Source organism: Oryctolagus cuniculus, chromosome 10 (genome assembly GCF_964237555.1).
Source record: "Oryctolagus cuniculus chromosome 10, mOryCun1.1, whole genome shotgun sequence".
In the NCBI taxonomy this organism is placed as follows: domain Eukaryota; kingdom Metazoa; phylum Chordata; class Mammalia; order Lagomorpha; family Leporidae; genus Oryctolagus; species Oryctolagus cuniculus.
In genome coordinates, this window is record NC_091441.1 from 114,408,351 (window position 1) to 114,434,098 (window position 25,748).

General features: G+C 48.6%; 1 protein-coding gene across 12 annotated transcripts in view; it reads right to left on the minus strand.

The window, feature by feature from the left end:
- Positions 1 to 25,748, minus strand: part of IFT122 (intraflagellar transport 122) — an 87,486-nt gene that overhangs the window by 51,091 nt on the left and 10,647 nt on the right. For 6 of the 12 annotated variants that reach the window (XR_007921664.2, XR_011379648.1, XR_007921665.2 and 3 more), the window contains exons 1-9: positions 25,545 to 25,737; positions 20,909 to 20,975; positions 19,542 to 19,626; positions 12,279 to 12,357; positions 7,716 to 7,792; positions 5,535 to 5,601; positions 4,395 to 4,541; positions 3,193 to 3,369; positions 857 to 932 (exon numbers count right to left, since the gene is read on the minus strand). Coding sequence is in view for 6 of the 12 variants with exons in the window: in XM_051851732.2 (XP_051707692.2) it covers positions 857 to 932; positions 3,193 to 3,369; positions 4,395 to 4,541; positions 5,535 to 5,601; positions 7,716 to 7,792; positions 12,279 to 12,357; positions 19,542 to 19,626; positions 20,909 to 20,975; positions 25,545 to 25,585 (816 nt within the window). In the remaining 6 variants the exon portion in view is untranslated. Of the gene's footprint in view, positions 1 to 856; positions 933 to 3,192; positions 3,370 to 4,394; positions 4,542 to 5,534; positions 5,602 to 7,715; positions 7,793 to 12,278; positions 12,358 to 17,847; positions 17,906 to 19,541; positions 19,627 to 20,908; positions 20,976 to 25,544; positions 25,738 to 25,748 lie in introns of those variants that run through there. The other 6 variants (XR_011379651.1, XR_011379650.1, XM_051851735.2 and 3 more) reach the window with 3 other exon arrangements.

Sequence of the window (25,748 nt, forward strand, 5' to 3'; positions counted from 1 at the left end):
AGCCATACTTCTTACCTGCTTGGCTATGGTATGTAACCCATACCCGCCTTCACTCTAATCCTTGCCATTTCCTGTCTACTCTCTGGTCATCCTACCATGATGTTCTCTACTTTTTGATCCACATGCCAAAGAAATTAAGAATTCTTGGGCTGGCACCACGGTATAGTGAGTAAAGCCACCACCTGCAGTGCGGGCATCCACCAATAGGTGACGGTTCAAGTCCCGGCTCCACCACTTCTGATCCAGGGCCCTACTAATGTGCCTGAGAAAGCAGTGGATGATGGCCCAAGCACTTGGGCCCCTGCACCCACGTGAGAGACCCAGCAGAAGCTCCTAGATCCTGGCTTCAAATCAGCCCAGCTCTAGCCATTGTGACCATTTGGAGAATGAACCAGTGAATGGAAGATCTCTCTCTCTCTCTCTCTCTCTCTCTCTCTCCAAAACTCTGCCTTTTAAATAAATATGTAAATCTTTAAAAATAAAAAAAAAGAAATAAATTCTTGTGAAGCAAGAATCTGACCAATCCACATCTTGTTTTCTATGGCTCCTGAATACCACAGCACTGGCCCCCAGGTTCCACTCTTTACTACCAACTAGGTAGCACCCTGGGTGTAACATTTCACTGACTAAGTCTACTTGTTTCTAAAAAGTTAACAGTGAAGGCCCCTACTTCACAGGATTTTATAAGAAGTCAATGAATAAAGTATATGAAACCCTGAGTGCAGTTCCTGGTATGGTATAAATACTCAACAAGTTGGAGGTAACAATGACCATGGATAATTAATAAAACAAGCTCAGAAAGGGGAATATACCACAATGGGCTTCACTGCAACAGGCTTTACACAGAGTTCCATACCTGTTTTCCACTCAGTTGGTAGAAGGAAAGTTTCTGTCCCCAGTCAGCCACAGCCAGGATGTCATTATGATCCTCTCTAATCAATGGAAGACAAAAGAGGTTATGAGGGGCCATGGTCTGTTGATGAGTGTAGCCCTCAAAGTTCAACAAACAACAGGAAAAAGAAAGCCCTGGCCAGGCTGTCAGGCTGCCAAACTGTCCAGTTTTTCTGAGGCCAAAAGTTGTAATTAGGTCCAACCCATCAATCAGTCCAGTGGGAGGAAGGGGAGGTGGGATGTGCTATTTCACTGAATTCCTGCCATGAGCTGACGGTGCTGGGACAGAGCCAGAGCTGCACAGCAGAAACTCCTCATTCCAGAGCTTCCTGGGTAGCACCAAGCCAGAGCAAGGATACAGACCCTAGAGTGTTCTCCTATGCACTAGCAGATAAGACAGCAGAGAAACACCTTTTGCAGGGGGAAGGCACGGACTATCTGATCTTTTAATAGACAGAGTGGAAGCTTGCTTCTTCTTAAAAAGGAAAAATCTGCCGGCGCCGCGGCTCACTAGGCTAATCCTCCGCCTTGCGGCACCGGCACACCGGGTTCTAGTCCCGGTCGGGGCGCCGGATTCTGTCCTGGTTGCCCCTCTTCCAGGCCTGCTCTCTGCTGTGGCCCAGGAGTGCAGTGGAGGATGGCCCAAGTCCTTGGGCCCTGCACCCGCATGGGAGACCAGGAGAAACACCTGGCTCCTGGCTTTGGATCAGCACGGTGCGCCGGCCACAGCGCGCCGGCCGCAGCGGCCATTAGGGGATGAACCAACAGAAAAGGAAAACCTTTCTCTCTGTCTCTTTCTCTCTCTCGCTGTCCACTCTGCCTGTCAAAAAGAAAAAAAAGAAGAAGAAAAATCTTACTAAAAAGGGAAAATCAACACCTAAAACTAGTTTCTATTGCATTTGGGGTCCCCAAACAGATGAAATGGTTTCTGACTGGATCTAACAAAAAGAGCAATGGACTCAAGACCAACAGCTAGCTGTCTCTGAAACCAAGAAGCTGAGGGATTGGTGCCTCCCAGGTGGAAGCTGGGAATCTAATACAAGACAGAGGCCTCTGAGGCTGGGTCTTAATCCATCTGATGTCGCCTGTTCTTTGTTAATTAATTTCAGCTTTTCAGAGTGCAGTACTTGGAGTCACTGGAAGCATCAGTGAACAGGTAGACACTGCGGTGCAGCCTTGTTTGGAGAACCTAGTCAACAGCAACAAAGTGGTAAATGTCACAGAGGCACCAATTCAGAACTCAGAGAAAAAAGACAAAGATGGAGAGGAGTGTTAACAGGAGGGGACCTGGAGGTGAGCTCTGCCTGGCGCTGAAGTCCAAACTCAGTCCAAGAGCCCAGCCTGCAGCAAGCCCTCTTGGGGAGGCCACTTATAGGCTGGATTGGTGGGTTTTGTTTGTTTGTTTTTAAACTCTTCCCCCCACCCCCAGGCAATGGAATTCTTCACCAAAGCACATACTCAGGTTGAACAACAAAAGGCTGCTCTGGCTGAAGCACATATGCAAGCCTGAAGCCTCCCTTTCCTCTTTTCCTTGTCCCTCTTTGCACCCATGACCTGGAGGTTCTTCCAAGCAACCTCAGGCAACACAGACACAGCCTGGAAAGTCCAAGCTTGATCACTATCGCCCCCTCAAAATACCCTGGCTGCCCCAGCTTTCCCCACTCCCACCTGCCAGCGTTTCCCCTATAGGTCATCTCGACTGAAGAGAAGAAAGAAAGGCTGGACAGCCAGGACCAGGGTGTTAGGACTGTGGGTAAAGATGAGTGACTCCCTGCTAATGAGTGTCCTAGCAAATGCAAGCCAGGTACAACATGGGACAAGGCTCAGAAATGCGTTCAGTAACAGGGCATCCATGCAAGGACATACAGTGCTTACATTAAAAAGCATGCTTTTCAGAGGATTTCAGTGTTACTGGCATGAGTTCAGTGTAGGATGTTAAGTGGGGAAAAAAAAGAAAAGGAGGATATGATACAGCTCATTACATGAACACACTAAAAGACTGAGAGGAACACACCAAAATGCCAACAGTGACTTCCTCAGAGGGTGGGGTTTTACGCCAAAGTTGAACCATCTCCTTTACATTTCTCAGTACTTCCTACAGTTTCTCAGGGTTACATTATAACCTTGACATGAATTTTAAGGGTGTGCTTCCCTGTGTTGCAGGGGCTCCCACCATCAGTTCCCCCAGCCCCTGAACTGCTCCCCTTGGCCAAGGAGTTTCGCAACAGCATCTGTCCCAGCAGGTTTGCAAGGGGCTTGGGCCCTTACAAGGAGGGTTCTCGCTCCTTGGGACACACTCACGAGTTGTTGTCCCTGAGACTGTCGTCCTCTTCCTCGGGCTCTTCCTCCTCTGCCTCACTACCCTGACTACTGTACACTGCTGACTTCAGAGTGGAAGGGATTTCCTGAAAATATCTGTTGACAATGACTTCCTCAGCATCCTTGTTCTCTCTGTTCATCCAGAAACTCTCCCAACGGCTGTAGACAGTAAATGGTTGTTCACAATCACATCACCTTAAACTACTCTAAAGCTATAATTTCAAAACCTGTCAAGAAGCCCCTGAACCCTACCCGGAAGAACATGGCCACCAGGTACACTGGGCATCCTGCTTCTCATGAATTAAAAATGGTAGCCTGAAGCCACAAAGATATCTGTGGCCACAAAATCAAACAGCAGGAACTGTGAGGTAGGCTAATGGCCTCTGATGGCATTAGACATGTACGATACAGTCTGGACTGAACATTATTCAGGAAAGAGCATAACAAACTGGCATAGGAAAGGCATTCAAGTTAAAGAACCTCCCAAGTCAAGTAGGCACCCACCTATAAGATGACATTGGGGTGCTAATTAAGTCCTTCAGTTTGCCTTCAGAAAACTTTGTGGGGGTGCTGTTGATTTAATATTGTAGGATTATACAAAGAGTATTTAAAGCTATTAGTCCACCCTCAGTGTCATATGGGCATAGAAAGGAGAGCATGTGCAAGATTTGACAAGTCAGATGCCAACTGTGGACGTTTAGGATTTTAGGACATTTGTAGACTTAATTTTGGTTTTTGTGTTTTTTTTTGGCATGGGCAGCAGAAAAGATGCATGAAAAGCTGTTTATTAACAAGTGGGCATATATTCTGCCCAGACTTGGAAGGAAGAAGTGAATAAAGGAAAGACAAAAAGCCACAGGAAGGGCTCAGCTATTAATGCATAAGGATGCGGCCCTCCTATCTTGCTCACGCTCTCCTCACACGTGCACACGTGCACACCCCATACTCTTGGGGCTGGCCTAGATAGCTCATCTGTTTGGGCAAATCTCTGGGATTCTTTCCAAAACTCAAGATAGGCTCTTTTAAAATTCCATTCAAGTGGAATGGGTTCCAAAATACACCAGTCAAGTGAGGTGAGAAGCATTTGTACGGAGACCTCTGGAAGACAGAAAGAACTCAGGCTGCTGAGAAAGCCCTTCCTCCTAATTATGTCTGTCCTAGAAGGAATACAGCCATACAAGTACCTGGAAGGGTTCCAGCAGATGGACCATATCGGGGAGAGGGAGCCCCCCGGCCGCTCAATCTTCACTTTCTCCTCACCATTTTTGTTCCGTATGCTGATGACACCATTGAACATCCCCAGAGCCAGGTACTGACCATCATTCGTCCAGCTGTGCACACAAGTGACAAAATGCAGGAGGAGAGGAAGGGGAACACACAGAAAGCAAAACCAGTGAAGATGACGCCATGGTTTAAAAGAACATCTGTTGAAGCCACAGTGGCTAGTTACGGTGCTATCACTCCTGATCCTGATACAAAATCAGAGCACCTAACAAAACCCCACTTACCTGGAACCAGCAATGAGAAATGAAGGCAGCAGTGCCTTTTCCTGAGCTCCCACAGCCCGCCATGCATCCCTCCATGACCGCCCTTGGCTTTGAAGCAGCCCCACTCCCTACTAGAGCACCTTAGGAATTCACTGAGTGTGGCTGAAGTGAAGGTGATGGACTAGGGACAGACTCTCTGTCTTGGTGATCCCAGCCCCTGGAACTGGGCATGCCTGGCGGGAGGCGTTCAACACATGCTGAGTCGAAGGGCTACACTAAGAAGTGGAGCAGCAGGAAGAGCCGCCCTGACAGAGTGCCTCCTGCACACCAGGTGTCGTGCTGCATGCCTCACACTGGTTAGTTTGTATGTCTTTCACAACAACACTATCAAGTCAGTGTTTTTTTCCGCATCTGTCAGAGACAAGGAGCCTGAAGCTCTATCTCAGAGGGATTCAGTAGCTTTCCTGAGGTCACAGAGCCTGTCAGTAAGAGAATCTGGATTCTAACCCAGGTCTAGCAAGTCGAAGCCTGTGCTTCCTCCCCAACACACACTGCCCGATGATGGACAGCCTCACATTTCCAGAGAAACTCTGCTTGCTGCCAGGCTTGCTGCCACAAAATGGCAGGAGGGCGACTGCAGAGTCCTCACTGGCGTGAGGGTCACGGGCCCAGGTCTTTCCCAGCAGGAAGACGAGAAAAGCAAAAAAAGAGATTAAAAAAAAAGGCCCAAACCAACTAATTAACCTAAGGCCTTCTCAGCTGTGTGAGATAACGGGCTTCTGAGAGCTTCTTCTCCAGAGGCAATAAAGCCTGTCTTCAAAGCTGCCCTTCACCTACCTGCAGCAGGTGATCTTGCTGCTTGATTTATATTTGGTGACAGACTTCTGTTCCGGAGACCACAGCCCTTCAACACACAATAATATAAAAGAAGACACACTGGTTGGAATACACCTTGGCAATGAAAAGGAACAAATTATTGACTCATAGAGCAACCCAGGTGGGTCTCATCTCCAGGACTTTATGCTGAGTGAAAAAGCCAGACTCAGAAAGTCCTACAATTCTTCATAGCCACTTCTAACAATCTTAAATGATACGATTACAGAAATGAAGATCACATTCATGGTTACCAGGGGCTAGGGACAATAGGAGGTCAGGAGGGTGGGTGTGGTCCTAAGAACTGCTTGTGTGGTGATGGAACAGTTCTGTGTAAGGACAATGGAAACCCACATGTGTGATAAAACGACCAAACCACTTAGCCATCCTGTGCCAGACCCAGTTTCCTGGTTTTGATACATTATATAAGATGCATCCATTTGGGGAAACTGGATGAAGAGTACAGGAGACATCTCTGTACTATCTTCGCAATTGACTGGGAATCTATAATTATTTCTAGAGGAAAAATAAACTGGTGATATTCCAGCCAACTTTTCAGAGACTTAACTCTCAAAGAAATGACAGCTTCTCCAACCGTAACTAGGACACTGGAGCCAGAGCACATCAGTATTCAAAGTAACGAGTTATGCTTTCTGCAAGTCCTGTTTCCTCGCCAGGTCTCCCTGACAGTACATGACCGTAGGTGAGCTGTGCCCCATCCATGGCCCACGGGTCACATTAGGCTTGTTCCTGTCTGCCCCTTGACACCTTGGCTCAGCCCGACAGCACCAGATGTATGCCCACAAAACAAGCACACACTACTCTTTGCCAGAGCTGTGAAGCATGACGAAAAGGGAAATACAATGCACAAATATATTTACACAGCCAGGTGCCTCCTCAAACAAGTTGTTTATTGCCCTTCCCCAGGTTCAGAATGCATCCCCCAAACAGTTCCACCTGTGTACATTATCTGCACTCCACCGAGCCAGCTGGAGGAAACCCCTCCCTCCTGGGCCTCCCTCAGCAGTGCCTGCCACAGCAGCTCTGGACACAGTGACCTGGCCTGGGTCCAAGCCCTGTTTCTACCTCCTACTGGCAAAGTGACCTCCAGTGATCACCAAACTGCTCTGAGGCCTAGTTCTTTCTCCGCAGTGCAGTGGGAATGAGAATAAAACCTGACCTCTGGGGCTGCCACAGAGCACAGGGCCCAGCACATTGTAAGCATACAACAACATGACGACTGAGTATATCCTTACCAATCCTACCACCCTGCAGGACCACAAGTTTCCTGAGGGTGGGGATTCTATTTTGTTGTTTTAATTCCCAAATGAACCCCTTAGACCAGTGAATCACATGGAGAAAATGCTAACATTTTAAAATAGCAGTCCCTTACCATTCACTTACACAATATGCTTTCAACTCCACCCTCTTTTTGGAACCTCAGTGAAGTAGAGGGGGGCAAAGGGGTGGGGCTGCTATGTTCCACTGAATACTGACAGGCTTAGGTCTCTAACTCCACACCTAACAGCTGTGCCAGGGGACCCACAATCTCTCAGCAAGGAAGAGAGAACTCAGAGGGCTGAGAACCTTTAGTAGAGAAAACCTACAAGCCTCTGCCCCATTGCTCTCCCTCCCGCCCCCTCTTCCTCCTTGAAACTTTTCCCTGCCACCCATGGGGCCAGGAGGGACTCCTCAAGGTGTTCCAGCCTCAGGAAGGGCAGTTACAGCCACCTAAACAAGGAACGATGACACACCACACGACCATGCTGACACAGCAAGGAATTTCCCACACACCTGGATGTGGGCGAATGCCAAGCTGGGGACAGGGGAACTGTCCATGCCAGGTGGGTTGGGGAAGGCTTCCGAGAGGTGGCAACGCCAACTTATGCCTGTGCCCTCCATCCTTCTTACCACTTCCTCCCCTGGGGCCCTTGTTATCTCTAAAGTCTTGCCAGACTCAAGGTCATTATTTGGTGTCTTGGATTCTATACAATTTACAGAACAACTGACAGCCTCCCATGAGTCACTGAAGGTAGAGAAATACTATCAATGCTCAGAGAAAACCACCACCTTCTAAAGAGATTCCAGCCTTTTTTGCCCACATTTTCAGTTATTCCAGGACAAATACTGAGAATCATAACCTACCAAAATCACTGGAGGAGCAAGATGCCAGCTGGTGGGTCACAGGGTTGTAGGACACACACTGGATAGAATCATTGTGCCTGAAGAGCAAACAACTATAGATTATTATACAGCAAACCATAAGTGTCTCAGTGGCTACAAATGAGGATTTTAACAATGCAACCGCAGCCTGACTTCCCACCGCAGGCTCTCCTGCAGGTGACCAACAAAAGCACAGGGATTAATGCTCTGTCTCCTGGCTTGCTTCTCAACCCCACTGCCATTACCTAACCATTATCCTGGCCCAGTTAAAATACCACCTCCTCCAGGGCCATCCTGAGGGACACCTCCAGTGTGTAAACCGAACGAAGGCACCTGGTCTGCTGCCAGGTACAGAGGAAGTGCTCTGGTCGCTGCTTTACTCTTTGTGTTTGCAGAATCCTGGAAATACAGGGTGGTGGTGCCATGAAGACACTGCAGACCAAGATCTGGAAACACAGTAAATCTTTAGGTAACAGTGAAAATTCAGAGTCCCATACCACACATGGCATCTTGGCTCCAGTTTTATTCTTTCACTTCTGAGTAACACTTTGTGGGGAGCAACCGGACTAGACTGTTACTGGAATTAGGACTTATTCTATGCATCTGCTCTCCCACAATATGGCGCTGGGAGAGAAGTAAACAGCTTCCGCACAGCTGCCTCCAGTTCAACCAATTAACTGTAGGACTTGCTCCTGATTGGAGGAGAGCAGCGTACTCGGCGTGTGGGCAGCCGAGTTAGGATTGGCGGAGGAGGACTATAAAGGAGGAGAGAGACGGCATGCACCGGGAACATCTATGGGGAACATCTAAGGGAACCCGTGCAGCCCCCGAGAGAACCGGCCGGCGGTGTGCCGCTCCCCTGCGGAAGTGGGGAATGCGGCCAGGGGGAACTGCCCTTCCACGGAGGTGGAAGGGATAGTAGCCAACCCGGGAAGAACCAGCAGCAAACCCGGGGAGGGCCGAGCAGACAAAAGAACAGCGCAGGGTCCTGTGTCGTTCCTCCACGAAGAGGGGGAGCGACATAATGGTGCCGTGACTCAGATAGGAAACCTAGGACGGATAGAAAACTTAGGAGGGAAGAAACGTGACTCGGATAGGAAACCTGACTCGGATAGAAAACCTAGGACGGATAGGAAACTTAGGACGAATATGAAACTTAGGAGGGAAGAAATGACTCGGATTAGGAAACCTAGGTCGGATAGCAAACTTAAGAGGGAAGAAACGGGAAGAAGCAGGAAAATATCGGAGAGAGAGACTAGCAAACAGCCTAGGGAAAAGCCGGACGAAAGAGGTGCCGGAGGAAGCTGTTGAAAGCCTAGGCATAGACTCGGATACGGACTACGGGGGGAAGCTGGGAGAAATCTCTAAGGTCGAAAGCGAAAGTGAAAGTTAGAACAAACAGACTCGGAAGCGGACTGTGGGGAGAGGCCAGAAAGTGAAAGCTAGAACAAACAGACTTGGATGCGGACTGTGGGGAGAGGCCAGGAGAAATGAGGGAGGAGTATTGTTGGAAGAAAACTTAAGGAAACATACCGGGTAGAGAAAAGTGTTAGGGAAATTGAAGCCGCGGGGGGCAGGCCGAGGCGGATACGAAAGCCACTTTGGGGTTCTCAAGTTAGCCCGGGAATAGGGGGCGAAAAGTTGAAACCAGAAGCTGAGACGCAAGCCAGATTGGGATCCGTCTGATTAGCCCGGGGAGCAAAGGACGGGAAGCCAAACCGTGGGGCGGAGACGTACGCTGGGTTGAATTCGCCAGGCTAGCCCGGGGAACTTGGATTGAATGCTAGTGGTGGAGACGCAAGCTACGCTGTGTTACTCGCGGAAGCCGCCGCGTGCAGAGAGAGCACGGGGCGTGAATAGATAGGGAACGCTGGCGTAGGCCGTGGTTCAGACGCGAAAGGGTTAAGCGTGGAGACCGCGGAGCGCGCGAAGCCCAGCCGCGCAAAGCCGGGAAGCTGCGCAGATGAGAGAGGCGCGCGGGCTGAAGCGGCGCAGAGCCGGGAACCCGCCGGCGGGGCGAGGCGCCGGGAAGCTGCGGGGATAAGAGAAACAGAAGTTTTAGAAGTAAAGTGAGAGAAATAGGAATGCTGGAAGATAGAAGTAAAATGGGAGAAATAGGAATGCCCGGAGATAGAGAAATAGAGAAAAATAAGGCCTCCCCTCAACATGGCAATGAGAAAGCTTGCATTCGGTCTGCCTGATTAAGTGAGGCGATGAGCACGATGAGCACCTGCGGCGGCTAGCAGCTTATGCGCCGCAGGTCACCGAAGACAGGCACGAATTAACATCAGTAAGGCTTCCCCACAATACAACAATATTAAGCTTGGATTCGGTCTGCCTGATTTAAGGCGGTAAGCGCCAACAAGCAGCTCGACCAGAGTATGAGCTGCAGGTCACCGAAGATAGGCACAAACCAACACTAATAAGTCTCCCCCACAATACGGCAATGAGAAGGCTTGGATTCGGTTTGCCTGATAGGTTTTGTAAACACCTGCAGGCAGTTCTAGCAGAGCAGAGTATGCGCTGCAGGGCACCGAACACAGGCACGCATCAGCGCCTAAAAACCTCCTCACAACATGGCGAAGAGAGGACCCGGATTCGGTTTGCCTGATAGGACTTGTAAGAGCCTGTGGCAACTCTAGCAAGTAGAGCAGAGTGTGTGCCGCGGGACACCGAAGACAGGCGCGTATCAACGCTAAAAAAATAAAAAGGAAGGGGGATCTGTGGGGAGCAATCCGGACTAGACTGTTACTCGAATTAAGACTTATTCTGTGCATCTGCTCTCCCACAATATGGCGCTGGGAGAGAGGTAGGCAGCTTCCGCACAGCTGCCTCCAGTTCAACCAATTAACTGTAGGACTTGCTCCTGATTGGAGGAGAGCAGCGTACTCGGCGTGTGGGCAGCCGAGTTGGGATTGGCGGAGGAGGACTATAAAGGAGGAGAGAGACGGCATGCACCAGGAACATCTATGGGGAACATCTAAGGGAACCCGTGCAGCCCCCGAGAGAACCGGCCGGCGGTGTGCCGCTCCCCTGCGGAAGTGGGGAATGTGGCCAGGGGGAACTGCCCTTCCACGGAGGTGGAAGGGATAGTAGCCAACCCGGGAAGAACCAGCAGCAAACCCGGGGAGGGCCGAGCAGACGAAAGAACAGCGCAGGGTCCTGTGTCGTTCCTCCACGAAGAGGGGGAGCGACATAATGGTGCCGTGACTCGGATATGAAGCCTAGGCAGTACTTAGTGTCGTTCCTCCATGAAGAGGGGGAGCGACATAATGGTGCTGTGACTCGGATATGAAGCCTAGGCAGGGTTTGGTGTCGTTCCTCCACGAAGAGGGGGAGCGACATAATGGTGCCGTGACTCGGATATGAAGCCTAGGCAGTACTTAGTGTCGTTCCTCCATGAAGAGGGGGAGCGACACACTTTACCTAGTGTTTCCTCAGTGGTACACCTGTGTGCACAGCAGCATTATGTATGATGACCAAGAGGCGGAAGTCACCAAGTGCTCATCAACACATGAACAGATGAGTAAAACGTGCTCTCTCCCTACAACAGTGTATTATTCAGCCTTAACAAGGAAGGCTATTCCGACACAAGCTACCACATGGAGGCAGCTGGAGGACATTATGCTAAGATCATAAAAGGACAAATGACTGCACTCATATGAGATACCCAGAACAGTCTAATTCGAGGAGCACAAAGTAGAATGGTTGGCGCCAAAGGCTGGAGGGAAGGGGAAAGGGAAACTGTTTTAAGTAGGTGTAGAGTTTTACTTCTGCAAGATAAGAGCTTTTGGAGACGGGTTGTACAAAGTGACTGTACTTCATATTCTACTGAGCCGTACACTGAAAATGGTTAGGATAACATTTTATGTCAGGTACATCTTACCACAGTTAAAAAACAAAACTGTTGAGTACGTACTATGGACCAGGCGCTGCACAAGACACCAGAGACCAAAGAGTGAACAAAAACACATGCAGTGTCTGCCTTGTTGGAGTGCACAGGCTGATATGGATCAGTCACCAGCACAAATGCAAAACTACAACTGCTGCCAATGCCACAGCGAACCCCGCTCCGGGCGGGCAGAGCAGGACGGGCTTCTCAGAGGCAGCGCCATCTGAGCCGGGGTCGACTGGGAAAGTGGAGGTTAACTTATGGAGGGAGGGGGACCATGAACAGAGCCCCAACAGTGAGAACGGCCTGGAGCACTCGGACCCTCAACTTCTGGCTTTTACTACGGGTGGATGTGAGACCACTTCCTGAGATGGGGACACCGAGAGGACAGCGTGGGGGTGGGATGGGACGTGCCCATTCGGATTAACTGAGAGGAGCGAAAATCCCCAGCCAGGCGCTGAGCCAACCTGGCAAGTGCTCAAGAAATGCTCAAGAAATGCTCATTCACTTAGTCCCTAAACCCACCCTCCCCCATAACTTATTATCAAATTCAATTTCAGAGAAAAAAGTTCTTCCTTACAGCCTTTCTAAGGGGCTTTTGCTACTATTCCTGTGTCAAACGAACAACAGCACACACCTAAATGGTGACTTACGTGTACTTCAAGATGCCTTCCAGCTTTGATGTCCAAATAATAACACTTTTGTCAGCTGATCCAGAAGCAAAGCGCTTGCCTAAAAGTGTTTTTGAAAAGAAAATCCTCACATGTATTTTAAACCAGAATTTCCCAAAGAGTTCTTAAAAAAAAAAAAAAAAAAGACCAGTCCTTTAAGTACCTAAGTGTCAGCTCTTTCTCAACTACTTGTTCTAAGTTCTAGGAGGAAGGACCATGGAGTTGGAACGTTTGGGTTCAAAGCCTGCTCTGCAGTGAGCAAACCAGATGCACGGAGGGCTACCGCATGCAGGTATTGGATTCTGCGCCCAGAGTGAGCTGTGATTAAAACACACATGGCTGCTCTCAGGGCATTTAGTCCAGCAAAGAAGCAGCCATTCAAATGAACGAATCCACCACAAATGAGACATGGCAGGAAGACGCGAGTCTGATGAAAGAACTGGGGACCTCATTTATTTACTAAACCACAAAATCAACAACAGGAGTCACTGTACACTTGCCCCCCATGTAGGATCTCTGTCCTTAATGTGTTGTACTATGCAAATTAACGGTAAAACTATTACTCAAACAGTACTTTATACTTTGTGTATCTGTGCGGGTGCAAACTGTTGAAATCTTAGTACATACCAAGTTGATCTTCTATATGTTAAGATAATTGAATATGAATCTTGATGAAGAATGGGATGGGAGAGGGAGTGAGAGATGCGATGGTTCAGGTGGGAGGGAAAGCCACTATAATCCAAAAGTTGTACTTTTGAAATTTATATTTATTAAATAAAAGTTTAAAAAATAATATTTATTAAACCACAGACAACAAAGGATCCTCCTTCCCTTGCTTAACAGCATGCTTCCTTTAGCTGCCCATACTGTCATACTGACAGCCCCTAATAGTCACCTGCCTGCCCACTGCAACCTGCCCTCCCCCAAAAGTAATCTTTTGTAAAAATCTGTGGAACTGTCTTTTGGGGTCTCTGATATAACCAGACACAAAAGGCTGCATACAATATTGTAACCAGAGCCTGAGCAGGCTGACTCTGACTGAATGGAGAGTAGCTGAATGATTAATTATAATGTGTCTTTTTTCCTTCAGTTTTTAGATTAAAAATAAAAATTATTTGAAAGGCAGGGTGACAGAGAAAGAGAGGAAGGAAGGAGAGATCAAACTTCCACCTTCTGGTTCACTCTCCAAATGCCCATAACAGCCAGGACTGGGGAAGGCAGAAGCCAGGAGCCTGGAACTTCATCTGGATCTCACACATGGGTGGCAGGGACCTAAGTACCCCAGCCAACAGCTGCTGTATCTCAGGGTGCACACAGCAGAAGGACAGTTTGGAAAAGTAAGCAGGACTCAAGCCTAGGCATTTCAGCATGGAAAGCATGGGTTCCAAACAACAGCTTAACCACCCCACCACCATGCCTGCTGCTGGTTCATTACAATGCTGACACCTCTGATGATGAGTCAGCAGCCAGCTCTGAGCATGCAATGGACGTAAAGGCCTGAGTTATCATGGCGCTTGCTCAGAAGGCGTTCTGCAGCCCTTGCCGCTGCACCTATCACCTTCTGTCACTTAGTTTTGCCCAGTTACATCCCATTTACCCTAACTCCATAAATTCCCAAACCCCGTTCTGAACGATGAGACTGATTTGGGTTTTGATGTTATCTGCCCCATCTTCCTGCAGGCCTGGAATCATAATAAATGTCTCTCTCTCAAAAGATGAATTCAGTGCTCTCATAACAGTAGCAGTGTGCATGCATGCAGGTGGGCGTGTGGTAAAACAACATTTACATTTTTTTTAAGATTTATTTATTTAGAGTTAGAGAGAGAGAGAGAACCTCCACCTGTGGTTCACTCCCCAAAAGGAAACAATAGCCAGGGCTGGGCCAGAGCAAAGTCAGGAGCCTAGAGCTCCAACCAGACCTCCCATGTGGGTAGCAGGGGCTCAAGCACTCAGGCCATCATCTGCTGCTTCACCAGGTGTGTTAGCGGGAACTGGATGGGAAGTGGAGCAGCCAAGACTCAAACCTGTGTCAAATAGGATGCCTGCATCACAGGAAGCAGCTTAACCCACTGTGCCGCAACCCCGGCCTCAACACTTGGATTTTAATTTGACAAATAATAATTGCACATACTTATGGATACAATGTGATCTTTTGATACATGTATACATCATACAATGCTCATATCAAGCTAATTAATATATCACATCAGAAGCTTATTTTTTTGTAGTGAGAACAGTTAACATTTATTCTTTCAGCAATTTTGAAGTATATGCTATTATTGACTATCGTCACCATGCTGTACAACAGACTTCAAAAGCCTATTCTTTTTGCCCGGCTGAAACCTTATACTCTTTGGTCAACATCTCCAGGATGACCTAACTGAGATGACAGTACAATGGAAAAGATGAGCGGAGCTTGGCCAGGTGCAAAGAGAGAAGGGTTTATCCACATGGTAGAAGAGATGTGCAAAGGCCCAGAGGCAGGAAAAGCAAAGCATAACTGAGGAGTGTAGGGGAGCCAGCATGGAACACTGAGAACATGGAGTAAAGTGGGTAGTAGAAGGACCTCCAGGGGCTTTAGGGCCACAACAGAGATCTTGCTCTTTATCACAAAGCAGTGGGAAGCCAAAGAAATGATTTAAGCAGAGGTTTATATTCACAAACCACCTGGGCTTCATGAGAGAAAGGACTGGAAACAGGCAGTCTACAATGAGTACGGACTTATTCCACTGTTACAGGTTTACAAACAGTCCAAAGAGGATCAGGGCATCCCACAGCAAACACTGGGGAGCCCTCAAATACTCTGCAGAGTTGAGCATGGCCAAGTTTTGCCAGCTTGTTAAGAACTGTTAGACTCCAGCCGGCGCCGCGGCTCACTAGGCTAATCCTCTGCCTAGCGGTGCCGGCACACCGGGTTCTAGTCCCGGTTGGGGCGCCGGATTCTGTCCCGGTTGCCCCTCTTCCAGGCCTGCTCTCTGCTGTGGCCAGGGAGTGCAGTGGAGGATGGCCCAGGTGCTTGGGCCCTGCACCCCATGGGAGACCAGGAAAAGCACCTGGCTCCTGGCTCCTGCCATCGGATCAGCGCGGTGCGCCGGCCGCGGCGCGCCGGCCACGGCGGCCATTGGAGGGTGAACCAACGGCAAAGGAAGACCTTTCTCTCTGTCTCTCTCTCTCTCACTATCCACTCTGCCTGTCAAAAAAAAAAAAAAGAACTGTTAGACTCCATTCTTAGAGCAAGTGGAAGGTGACCTGGGACAAGTCACTGCTCCCTAAGCCTCAGTATCTTTAACCGAAACAGAAAGCATGAATAATCTTTCCTCATAGGCTCTTTGTGGGGGTCAGCTGCGATAATACCCAGAAGGCACCTGTCATGGTAGCTGCAGCAGGGGTACTGAGGTGAGCCCCGACACTGCCGCAAAGCCCAAACAGAAGCTGCTCCCTTTCATTACGATCTGTGTCTCTCCTCCCACACCCTGGCAGGCAGCAGATACATGGGCATGGGCCCTGGGCTCAGCCTCTGATTCAAGAACACTAGTGATAGGGCCCGCGCTGTGGCTCACTTGGCTAATCCTCTGCCTGTGGCGCCAGCATCTAATATGGGCACCGGTTGCTCCTCTTCCAGTCCAGCTCTCTGCTGTGGCCCGGGAGGGCAGTGGAGGATGGCCCAAGTGCTTGGGCCCTGCACCTGCGTGGGAGACCAGGAGGAGGCGTAGCTCCAACCGTAACGGCCATTTGGGGGGTAAACCAACGGAAGGAAGACCTTTCTCTCTGTCTCTCTCACTGTCAAATAAATAAAAAAAAGAATGCTAGTGACATCACTGACCAGCTGTGTGACCTGCAATGATCTACTGACTACCTCTCTGCTTTCATTTCCTCATCTGAAAAAAGGATACAATATTTGCATTTACCGGCAGAGTTAATATGAAGATTAAAGGACCACACACACACACACACACACACTGGATCATACCAAGTGTTCACAACATAGAATCAATGCTTTAAAAAATTAGCTATTATTACTATTATTTCCAAGTTGTTTTATGTTGTTTCCCTTGAATAAAAAGTAACAAGATTTTATCTTTGTAGCATGGTTGCTCAATAAATACTTAATAAATTTAAGGCAGAATTCGGAATAAGCAGACTTAAACAGCACACTGAAATTACCTTGTGTCTCAATTTTCAGGGGGGAAAAGACCAATTTAGAGGAATCCAAAGACTTCAGTCATTACATAAGCGTCATTAGTACCTAGGGCTCTGCAGTGGGAGGCCCGGGCTGAGGCCTAGCTCTGCCCTCAAGATGGCTCCAAACCTGTCTTCTCATCTGCAAGACAGGCAGGAACCCTTATGCTTCCCAGGGTTGCTGGGCTGTTCAAAGGGTCAGATGAGAAAGCATATCAGACAAGGCTCTGCAAAGTACTGTCCAAATGCCTCTGTGGGCAGGTCATACTCCAACATCCTCCAGGGCCTTAACAGTGTTACAAGTCAAAGAGCCCTCTAGACTTAGGAACTCCTGAGGCCCACCAGCCTAGCTGTACCTCCTGAGCCTTCTACAAGGCCCTGGACTGGTTCATGTCCCTAGGGGACTTCCAGGACGTAGCAAACAGTTTAGCTCTCTAGGTTCCCTGTTACAGGTCTTCCAATACTACCATGAACTTGAACTCAAACGTGAACCAGAAAAATGTGACCACCATGGTACAGCACTCCTTACTATGAGGCAAGAAATCAGTATTATACTGTTGGTATCAAGTTGTTGAATGATCTTGGCAAGTTACTTGCATTCTCCACGTCTTTATATAGATCTAACGTGAACAGATTGCATGAATCAGACCATAACTACACGTATGACATTTTGTATACCTACGAAGTAGGTGCATTTTGCTAGAGAGGGGTCTGTCTATATATAGCTTTCATCTGACTGTCAAAGAGGTCCAACATCCAGAAGTCACAAAGCTGGGGCCTGAATGATCTCCCGGGTTTATCCAAGCACATTCTAATTCCGTGCCCTCTCAGCAGCAGTTCCAGACGTCATCTCTAACTCCACATTCCCTGATACATGAGGAACTTGAGACCGAGAGAGGCTCCATGACTAGACCTAACTCAGAGCTTCTGGGGTTAGAACTCAGAGCTGTCTTGTTCCAAGTCCACGTTCCTTCCACTGACACTATTCTGTGGGGTAGCAGCAATTCTTTTTAAATTCTCAATTTCAATTTCAAGCACCCATTCTCTGGCCAACACCTTCCCACCTTCTCAACTTTCCTAGTGCCCCTTGAGCAAGAATCCTTCAACCTCACCTACCACGTCTCCATTGCCCCTCATGCTGCAAGGTTCCCCTCTCCCCTCATTACTCAGGAGACATGTCAAGGCCAATGTATGTAATCACTCTTTTGTATACACCCTCTGCTCCCTTGCCCTCTCCTTTCACTTGGTGATGTGAAGGTAGAGAGCACCTGCAAAACCACTAATCCAGTTAAATCCAACACAATCCCCCCTCGATCTATGCTATTCAAAGTGTCGGAGAAACAGGCATCATCACCCAAACCACCGATCTCACCTCAGTTCTTGACCACCAGCTTCTCGTGGGCCTTCCTGTCCCAGGGAACTCACAATACCCGGGTCCATCTCACTATCCTAGGCAGGGAATTCACATTTTTTCCTGTTATTCCAAACTCTGACACCTCCCTCCCCATCCTTACTCTCAGCTGATGTTACTTCTTATCTCACTGAAACATGGAAGGAAATGAAGAAAATTTCCAGTAGACTCATAATACCCACACTCCCACCTGCCAGCACCTGAGCTTGCCACCACGCCCCTATCCAAAGCAAATGCCCATCCATGCCCTAAGCCCCATCTCTTTTTGCCCACTCGACATCCCTATCCCAGCAATTCTCTATCCTCTGTCCTATAGCATCAACTTTCCTCAAGTCCAACACACCCAAAACAGAACCCCTGATCTTCCACAACAAGCTTTCTCCACCCACTGCAGTGGACAGCAACCCTGTTCTTTCATTCGCTCAGGTCAGAATCCTGGGACTCAGCCTTGGCATTTTTTTCACATCCTGTATCCATCTCCCCGGTGAATGCTGGCTCCACTTTGAAAACATGTCTGGAATCCTGATTACTTCTCGCCACTTCCTCTGCCCACAGAGGTCTGAGCGGGGGTCACCCTTTGCCTGCAGGATGCTTCCTCATTTGTCTCCCTGATGTGATCCTCACCTCTTATAAGCTGCTTCCAGTAGGCAGCTAAAGGGATCATTTCAAAAATGTAAACCAGATCTGAGCCCTCCTCATGTGCACTGAGAACCAAAGCCAGAGTTCTTACAACAGCTGACAACCTGGCTACCCAATGTGCACCACCTCTCTACCTCATCCCCTACTGTTCTCTGGGTCTCTATGCCCAGCTCCTGGCAGGCACAATCCCATCTGAGGCCTCTGCAAAGGGGCTCTTCCCCAGATGCCTACTGCATCAGGCCTTCAAGTCTCCGCTCACCTGTCCCCATCTCCGTGACCCCACCTTAACTCCCCTACTCAATACTCCCAGGTCCCTCATTCTCAATCCTCCTTACTCTGCTCCACTTTCTCTTTTTCCACACTTCTTACCTTCCAGCATTCTCTTAAGTTACCTATTTTTTTAAATGTTTATTTTTCATCACTTGAAAACTGTGAGAGAGATAATGAATGAATCTTCTATCTGCTGGTTCACTCCCTGGTACCCACAATAGCCACTGCTGGACAAGGCTGAAGCCAGAAGCCCCAAAGTCCACCCAGGTCTCTCACACGGTAGCAGGAGCCCAAGCACTTGAGCCACCATCTGCTGACTCTCAGGGATCTATCAGCAGGAAAATGGATCAGATATGAGCAGCTGGGATTCGAACCGATTCCAATATGGGATGCGGGCATCCCAAGTGGTGGCTTAACCTGCTGTGCCACACACCCACCCTTTATTTTACTTATTTACAATGTTCACAAGTCTTCCCTCATACCTTCTTCCTTCTCCCCCTCCCCAGTGGAATACAAGCCCCACAAGGGCAAGGACCTTTGTTTTGTTCTCTGAAGCATCTCAAGCACCCTCAACAGTGCCTGCAGCATACTATGACCTTCAAAGAACACTGTTGATTTGGGTGAGGGAACTGAAGTCCAAGCGATTTCACTATCTTCCGAAGCTACAGGCTACATTTGAGCTTACAAAAAAGCACTAAAGAGTGAATGAGTCAGCAGAGCATGAATAGCTCTGAGGCGCCTCTCACCATCCTTCGCATACGCCACACAGTACACAGTGTCTTTGTGTCCCTTGAGGGGCTGAAGTAAGGTGCCATCAGAAGTGTCATAAACCTAGGGAAAAAAAGACGAAAGTATGGATCATCTACATGATATCTGTCAGAGTTCCTGCAGGATTGCTACAGCTATTTTAATTTTTATAACAGAATATGTCAATACTCTAAATTTTTATCAAACAAAAACTGCACTGTGAAACCAGAAAACGAGAAAGAAGACTTAAGTGGATAACCAAGGAGTGGAGGTCCTGATTCTACACACATGTGACTAGGAACCACTAATCTTGGAGAGACAAAGTTTCAATTACTCCACTGAGACTCTCAACAAACCGCATTTGGCTCTCCCAAATAAAGCCAGTGCATTCAAAGAGCCAGCTACAACATGATTAAATTTTAGTGCCAGCCCTGCCCCTAACATCAACTTCATACAGAGATGTTCCATATTTGCTACTAGAGTCTAAAAGTCACAGACCTGAGCTGAGGGCCTTTAAGTAGAAGGGAGTGTTATAAAACCCATCTGTCGCAGGAATTCAGGATCTATTATAGCTGTGTAACATCTACAAACACAGTTAAAAACACCATGCCACCTGAGAAATTGGGGCAAAATGCTCTGAAAGGGTAAACAGTGTTGGAGAACACCTGTGAAGGGAAACTAACAAGACCTTTCACCTTGGAGAGAAGTCTGCACAACAATTTAACTGCAGTTTTAAGATTACGTAGTCACCATACAAAGAATGGAGATCTGTCAGCCTCCATATCTAGAGACAACAGAGAAGAGGAAGCAGATTTACGCAGGAAGAAGGAGCGCTCAGATTGAGGTTTTTAGGTCAAACATAAAAAGTTCTCTGAAAATTACTTTTATTCACTGGGATAGGTTCCAGAGGGAGCTTATGTGCTTTGAAAATAGGAAAAATAGGACAGCGTCCATATGGAATTGTTTAGGTATGCCAGGGCCTAAAAGTTAGGGTCAGGCTATCTGGCTTCCCATGGAAGCAGTGCCTTCAGTCCTGTTGCTTCAATTTTTCATGGGGACAAAATATGAATTGACACCAGCCCACTTTCAAAGGCATTTTGATTAATTGTCTTAAACTTTTTTATGGGTGTCTCAAAGAAGAAAGGGAAAGATTAATGACTCCAAAGGAGGTTTTGTTCACAAGTTCCTATCTGATAGACAGTTTACTTACCTGTTTTAAATAGCCCATTTCCTTCCCTATTAAAAAGTAATGACTGGTTTTTCCGCCCTTGCCTTTTTTATCTCAAAAAAAAGGGTCAAATTTCAGAGTACTTACAAGAGGGGGCGGGGAGAAGCACTTAAAAAGGAAACTCAGACAAAATCCTACCAGTAATCTGTTTCCTGCAGCCAAAATCAGTTGCGTTCCATCAGGCTTAAAGGCGAGGTCATATATACTAAACAGGAGACAAGACAAGACAAAGAAACAATTAAGAACCCAAACCATGAGATCTGCTAATGGCCAGGAAAGCAAACTTTGTTTCCATTATGAAACACTTGTGTGTAGTATGGGGAGAAAAATAATGGCTAAGAATCACATTTGGTTGCAAATCCCATTCAACCACCATAGCTTGGCAGTCCGTTAAATCATGATCCATGAGGCAGTTAGCGCTGTGTCCCAATTTCCTCTTGTCCAGAAGCCAGACGCCAGAAATGACTCAAAGGGTCAACAGCTGAGGGCACTAACTCTTCTGAGAATACCGTTAAAGGCTAGACTAACTGAGAAACGTGAAGGCTAGTAAATCTGTGCAGATATTCAGTGTCCGGTGGGCGCTGGGCACTACTAGATACAAGATGAGTCGAGTCCCTCCCTGCCCTCAAGGAAAGTACCACCCAGTGGGAAGCTGTTACAGAGAAGGACTACAGCAGGAGGCACGTTGTTTATGCAGTGATACCCGCTGGCTGACGGAGAGCAGGAACAGGTGATGGCTACATGCGTTCCAGCTGGGCATGCTTCTGGACGAAGCAAACTCGGGCTTGGAGTTCTCCAGCTTCCTCTCGTATTATGTAGAAACAGATCGGGGCCTTATTTCTTGCACTTTCTTTCTTGGAACCCATGGTAAATGCCCTTGGCACATTTCACATTCGAAGCACAGGGGAGGTAAAAAAAATCTTATCTTTCATCTGGGCTGTCATCCTCACCTATAAAACAAGGAGAGATGCCTTCCCCCCTCACAGTGTACACAAGCCAGCCTTGCAAGTAACAGCTGACACCTGTGGGTTGCTGCGATGGAGTACGAAAAAAGGGGTCTGCACCTCTCACCTGTAATTGCCCTTGGGTATGTGGCTGCCCTTTGCCCTGCACACATCTGAGCTCATCAAAGTGAGTCCTGTGTGGCCTCTTCTTTATAAGGGTCATCTTGGGTTGACCTATCAGGAAATCACTTGTTTTATTTTTTTTTATTAAAAAAAAAAAACATTTGTTTATATGAAAGTCAGAGTTACAGAGAGAGAGAGGTATCTTCCATCTGCTGGTTCATTCACCAGATGGCCGCAATGGCCAGGGCTCAGCCAGGCAAAAGCCAGGAGCCAGCTCCTTCTGGGTCTCCCAGGTAGATGCAGGGGCCCAAGGATTTAAGCCATCTTCCACTGCTTTCCCAGGCCACAGCAGAGAGCTGGATCAGAAGTAGAGCAGCCAGGACTGGAAACTGGCAGCTATATGGGATGCTGGCATCAGGTGGCAGCTTTACCCGCTAAGCCACAATGCTGGGCACCAAGAAATCACTTTTGAGTGTTTCATTTGGGTCAAGCTTAAACCATTCTCCTTTCAGATGTGAAAACCTATTTTCCCTGAAATTCTTGAAATTGCCTTCCAAAATTTAACACAGAGGGTCTGATTTACTCCAAAGCAAACTCTTGCTGTACCTGGAATCTGTATAATACAGGTTGTGGGAATTCGATATAGTCTCCTATATTTTCACTGTTTCAGATACTGTGTTGTCTCTCTAGTCGTAAGCGATTCAAGGACATGGACCACATTTTATACATTTGTAGACCCACTGCATCATAGGTCTGTTGCTTTGTTTTAGACATACAATGCACATACAGTAAATGACAAGCTGGTAAAATTTCATCTCAACCCCTTCAGACTTTAATGACATCACGAAAGCTCAAGATTTGGGAAGAATCCAGTAGTCCTGACTCCCTCACCTGGGCCAGAATTCCACAAGACAGCCTGCAGCCTCCGCCGGCACCTTCCCTGGCAGGCTCACAGGTCTGCAGGCAGTCAGCACCCCTGCAGGAGGCTCCCTCTTCCCACTGCCCCTTTTACCAAAAAGACAGAGTCAAAAGATAGATCACTGGGGCCAGTGCTGTGGCGCAGCAGGTAAAGCCGGCATATGGACGCTGGTTCGAGTCTTGGCTGCTCCACTGCCAATCCAGCTCTCTGCTGTGGCCTAGAAAGCAGCGAAGATGGCCCAAGTCCTTGGGCCCTTGCACCCGCATGTGAGACCCGGAAGAAGCTCCTGGCTCCTGGCTTCAGGTCAGCCCAGCTCCGGCCATTGCAACCATTTGGGGAGTGAACCAGCAGATGGAAGACCTCTCTTTGTCTTTCTCTCTCTCTCTGCCTCTCAAATAAATAAATAAATCTTAAAAACATGAAACAGAATTATAAAAAAAAAGATACATCATCAAATTCCATGGCACAGATAGAGCGTGAATTCTCTATCCAACCTTTGTCCTGTGCCAATCTTGCACCCAGCCCACTGCACACTGAAATTCCGAGACAACTCTCCAAACCCTACACAATCACTTAGCGCCACTTACTTGTTTTGTAATCCTAGGCAAATTGTGACACCTCACTAAATCTGATTCCTCCTTTGTAAATAGGATAACAATCCCAACCTCACAGGTTGCTGTGGAGATTAACCAAGGAAACGTGTGTCCACATCTGGCCTGCAGCAGGTACTCTGTAAATACTGCTGGAGAGTAGCCTGACTGGAATAAGATGGGCCAGCAAATATGGCATCATGGGTGACATCAACCTGAGGCACTGCATTTAAAAGGGAAAACCAGAGTTCACAGACGCCTAAGAGAGCATTTGGGAAGGATCTTTGGGTAGGAAAAGTCGGAGGCTGAACTGGAAAGGATAAATTCAAATGTGAGCAAGCCCATGGGGACAGTGATCATAAGAACCACCTAGCCATAGGCACGATCTGACCTGTAATGTAAGCGCAGTCTAGAAACAGAGTCTGTCGCATGTGAAGGTCAGACTGGAAGCCGAAGAGGCAGAGGCCGGGTCAGTGAGGAAGGGCTGATCTGTGTTGAGTTCTACTCTCTGTTTTTTATAGACTTTTGTTTTGTTCTGCGTCCTTCTGGACTACCAACTGACTGTCCAGCTGCCGTCAGAACCCGTGTGCCCTCTGTTCTAACAGAAACCTACGACTGGCCAAAACCAAATAATCAATGCTTGTTCATTACTCACTCACTTATTCATCCATTCGATGAATACATGTAGCCATCAAATAGTAATAACCACCACCAACTTGACCAAGCTCTGGAATAATCCGGAAATAAATAAAATATAGCCATTGCTTTTTAAAGAGTTTCTAGACTTCTGGATTAAACAGATTAAAAATTGGCCTTTATTCTGGATAGACTCTAAGTACCACAAGAGAGAAATGAACAAAATTCTGTGCCAGGGGTTGAGAACACAGCAAATCAGGCTGCACTGGGCCAGCAAATGTTTTGTCTGGCCCACATGGTGTTTTCTTTTGTTTTTCCAGATTAGATGCCAACATGTAAAAATTAGGACATTTCAGAGAGAAGCCCAGATTTGCAGCTTCTGGTAAAAACAGGAAGATCTGAGCACACAAGGCCAGTTGCTACATGGTGGCAACGGGCAGAGTACAGCAGGCGCTCTCCAGTTTCCCACCGTCCTTGTCACTCTTACTCGGTGGCATCCAAGCCACACGTGCAGGTGCCAGGTGTCACCAGTTTGCACTGGGGGCACTTTCACAACAGAGGTATGTTTTTTTTTTTTAAACTCAAGTCTATTAAAAGTAGAAATAAGCGACACACTGAGCGCGCCACGTGTTTCAAGCGATGTAGGGTGCAAGATAGAATATTCCTAAGGAACACGGACCATTCCTTGCGTTTACCAACACGCATCTCTCATTTATGTCCCTGCCTGACCCCTGCACGCTCTTGAGTTTGTCACGCAAACTCTTGAGTTTGTAGCCGCAAAGCCATCACTCACTACGGAGATGGCTGCGGCACTGCTCGAAGGGGCCCGTAGTGGACGCCCAGGATCTCACCGTGAGATGAGCAAAGACAGGGAACACATGTCTGACCCCCGTGGCCCGCCACTGGGCCAGGGGGCTGAAAAGACCATCCAGGAAGATTCTTGAAAGTCAGGCTGAGAATCACCCACGCAGTCCGTGTTGCCCGAAATGTACCGTGGTGTGATGGGCGGTGCAGGTGACTTTTAAAGGGCACGAAACACGCCAGCCGGCGAGCAGGGCCGGGTTCGCTGCCGTTCACCTTAGCACCTTTCGAGGGCAGCGGCCACCCTCCGGGCCCAGAGGCCCGCCCCGCTCCCCGGCAGCGGCGTCCGGGCGCCTCCCAGCTGTACTTGGACACTCCCCTGACACTTAAAAGCAAGCGACACTCGTTTCTCATACACGTTGTACCTAAGTTTCCGTGGGAAACCTAAAAACCGCACTTCAGAGAAAGTTCAGTGCGGCGGTGCGGAGAAATCCAGCCACCGAGGGCACGGGCAACGCGCGGGCGCGGCGACCCTGACGGAGTTCAGCCGAGGGACCGCTCCCTGAGGATGCCCAAAACGCCTCCAACGGCCGCCGCCCCCGGGAGGGTGACCCCGCGGGCTCCCAGACCCCCGGTCCGCGGCCCTCCGCCCAGGCCGCAGGCCCGTTGCCCCTGGCAACCGCGCCGGTTCCCGCCGCGGCTGCCGCCATCCCCGAAGGCGCTCCGCCCTCCCCGCTCCTCCAGACTGCCCCGCGCCTCACCACTGCTCGACTTTATCTCTCCACGTCAGCACGGCCCTCATCGCGGTTTCCCTCACGACTCGGGCCCCTCCTCCCCGCCTCAGCAACCCGCTCCGCTCGACGAGCCAATTTGGCTACCCGCGCTACCCCTGGCAACGCACATGCGCAGTGAGCGGCGCGCGAGCGACCCCCGTAGCTCCGAGTGCGCATGCCTAAAAGGGAGGG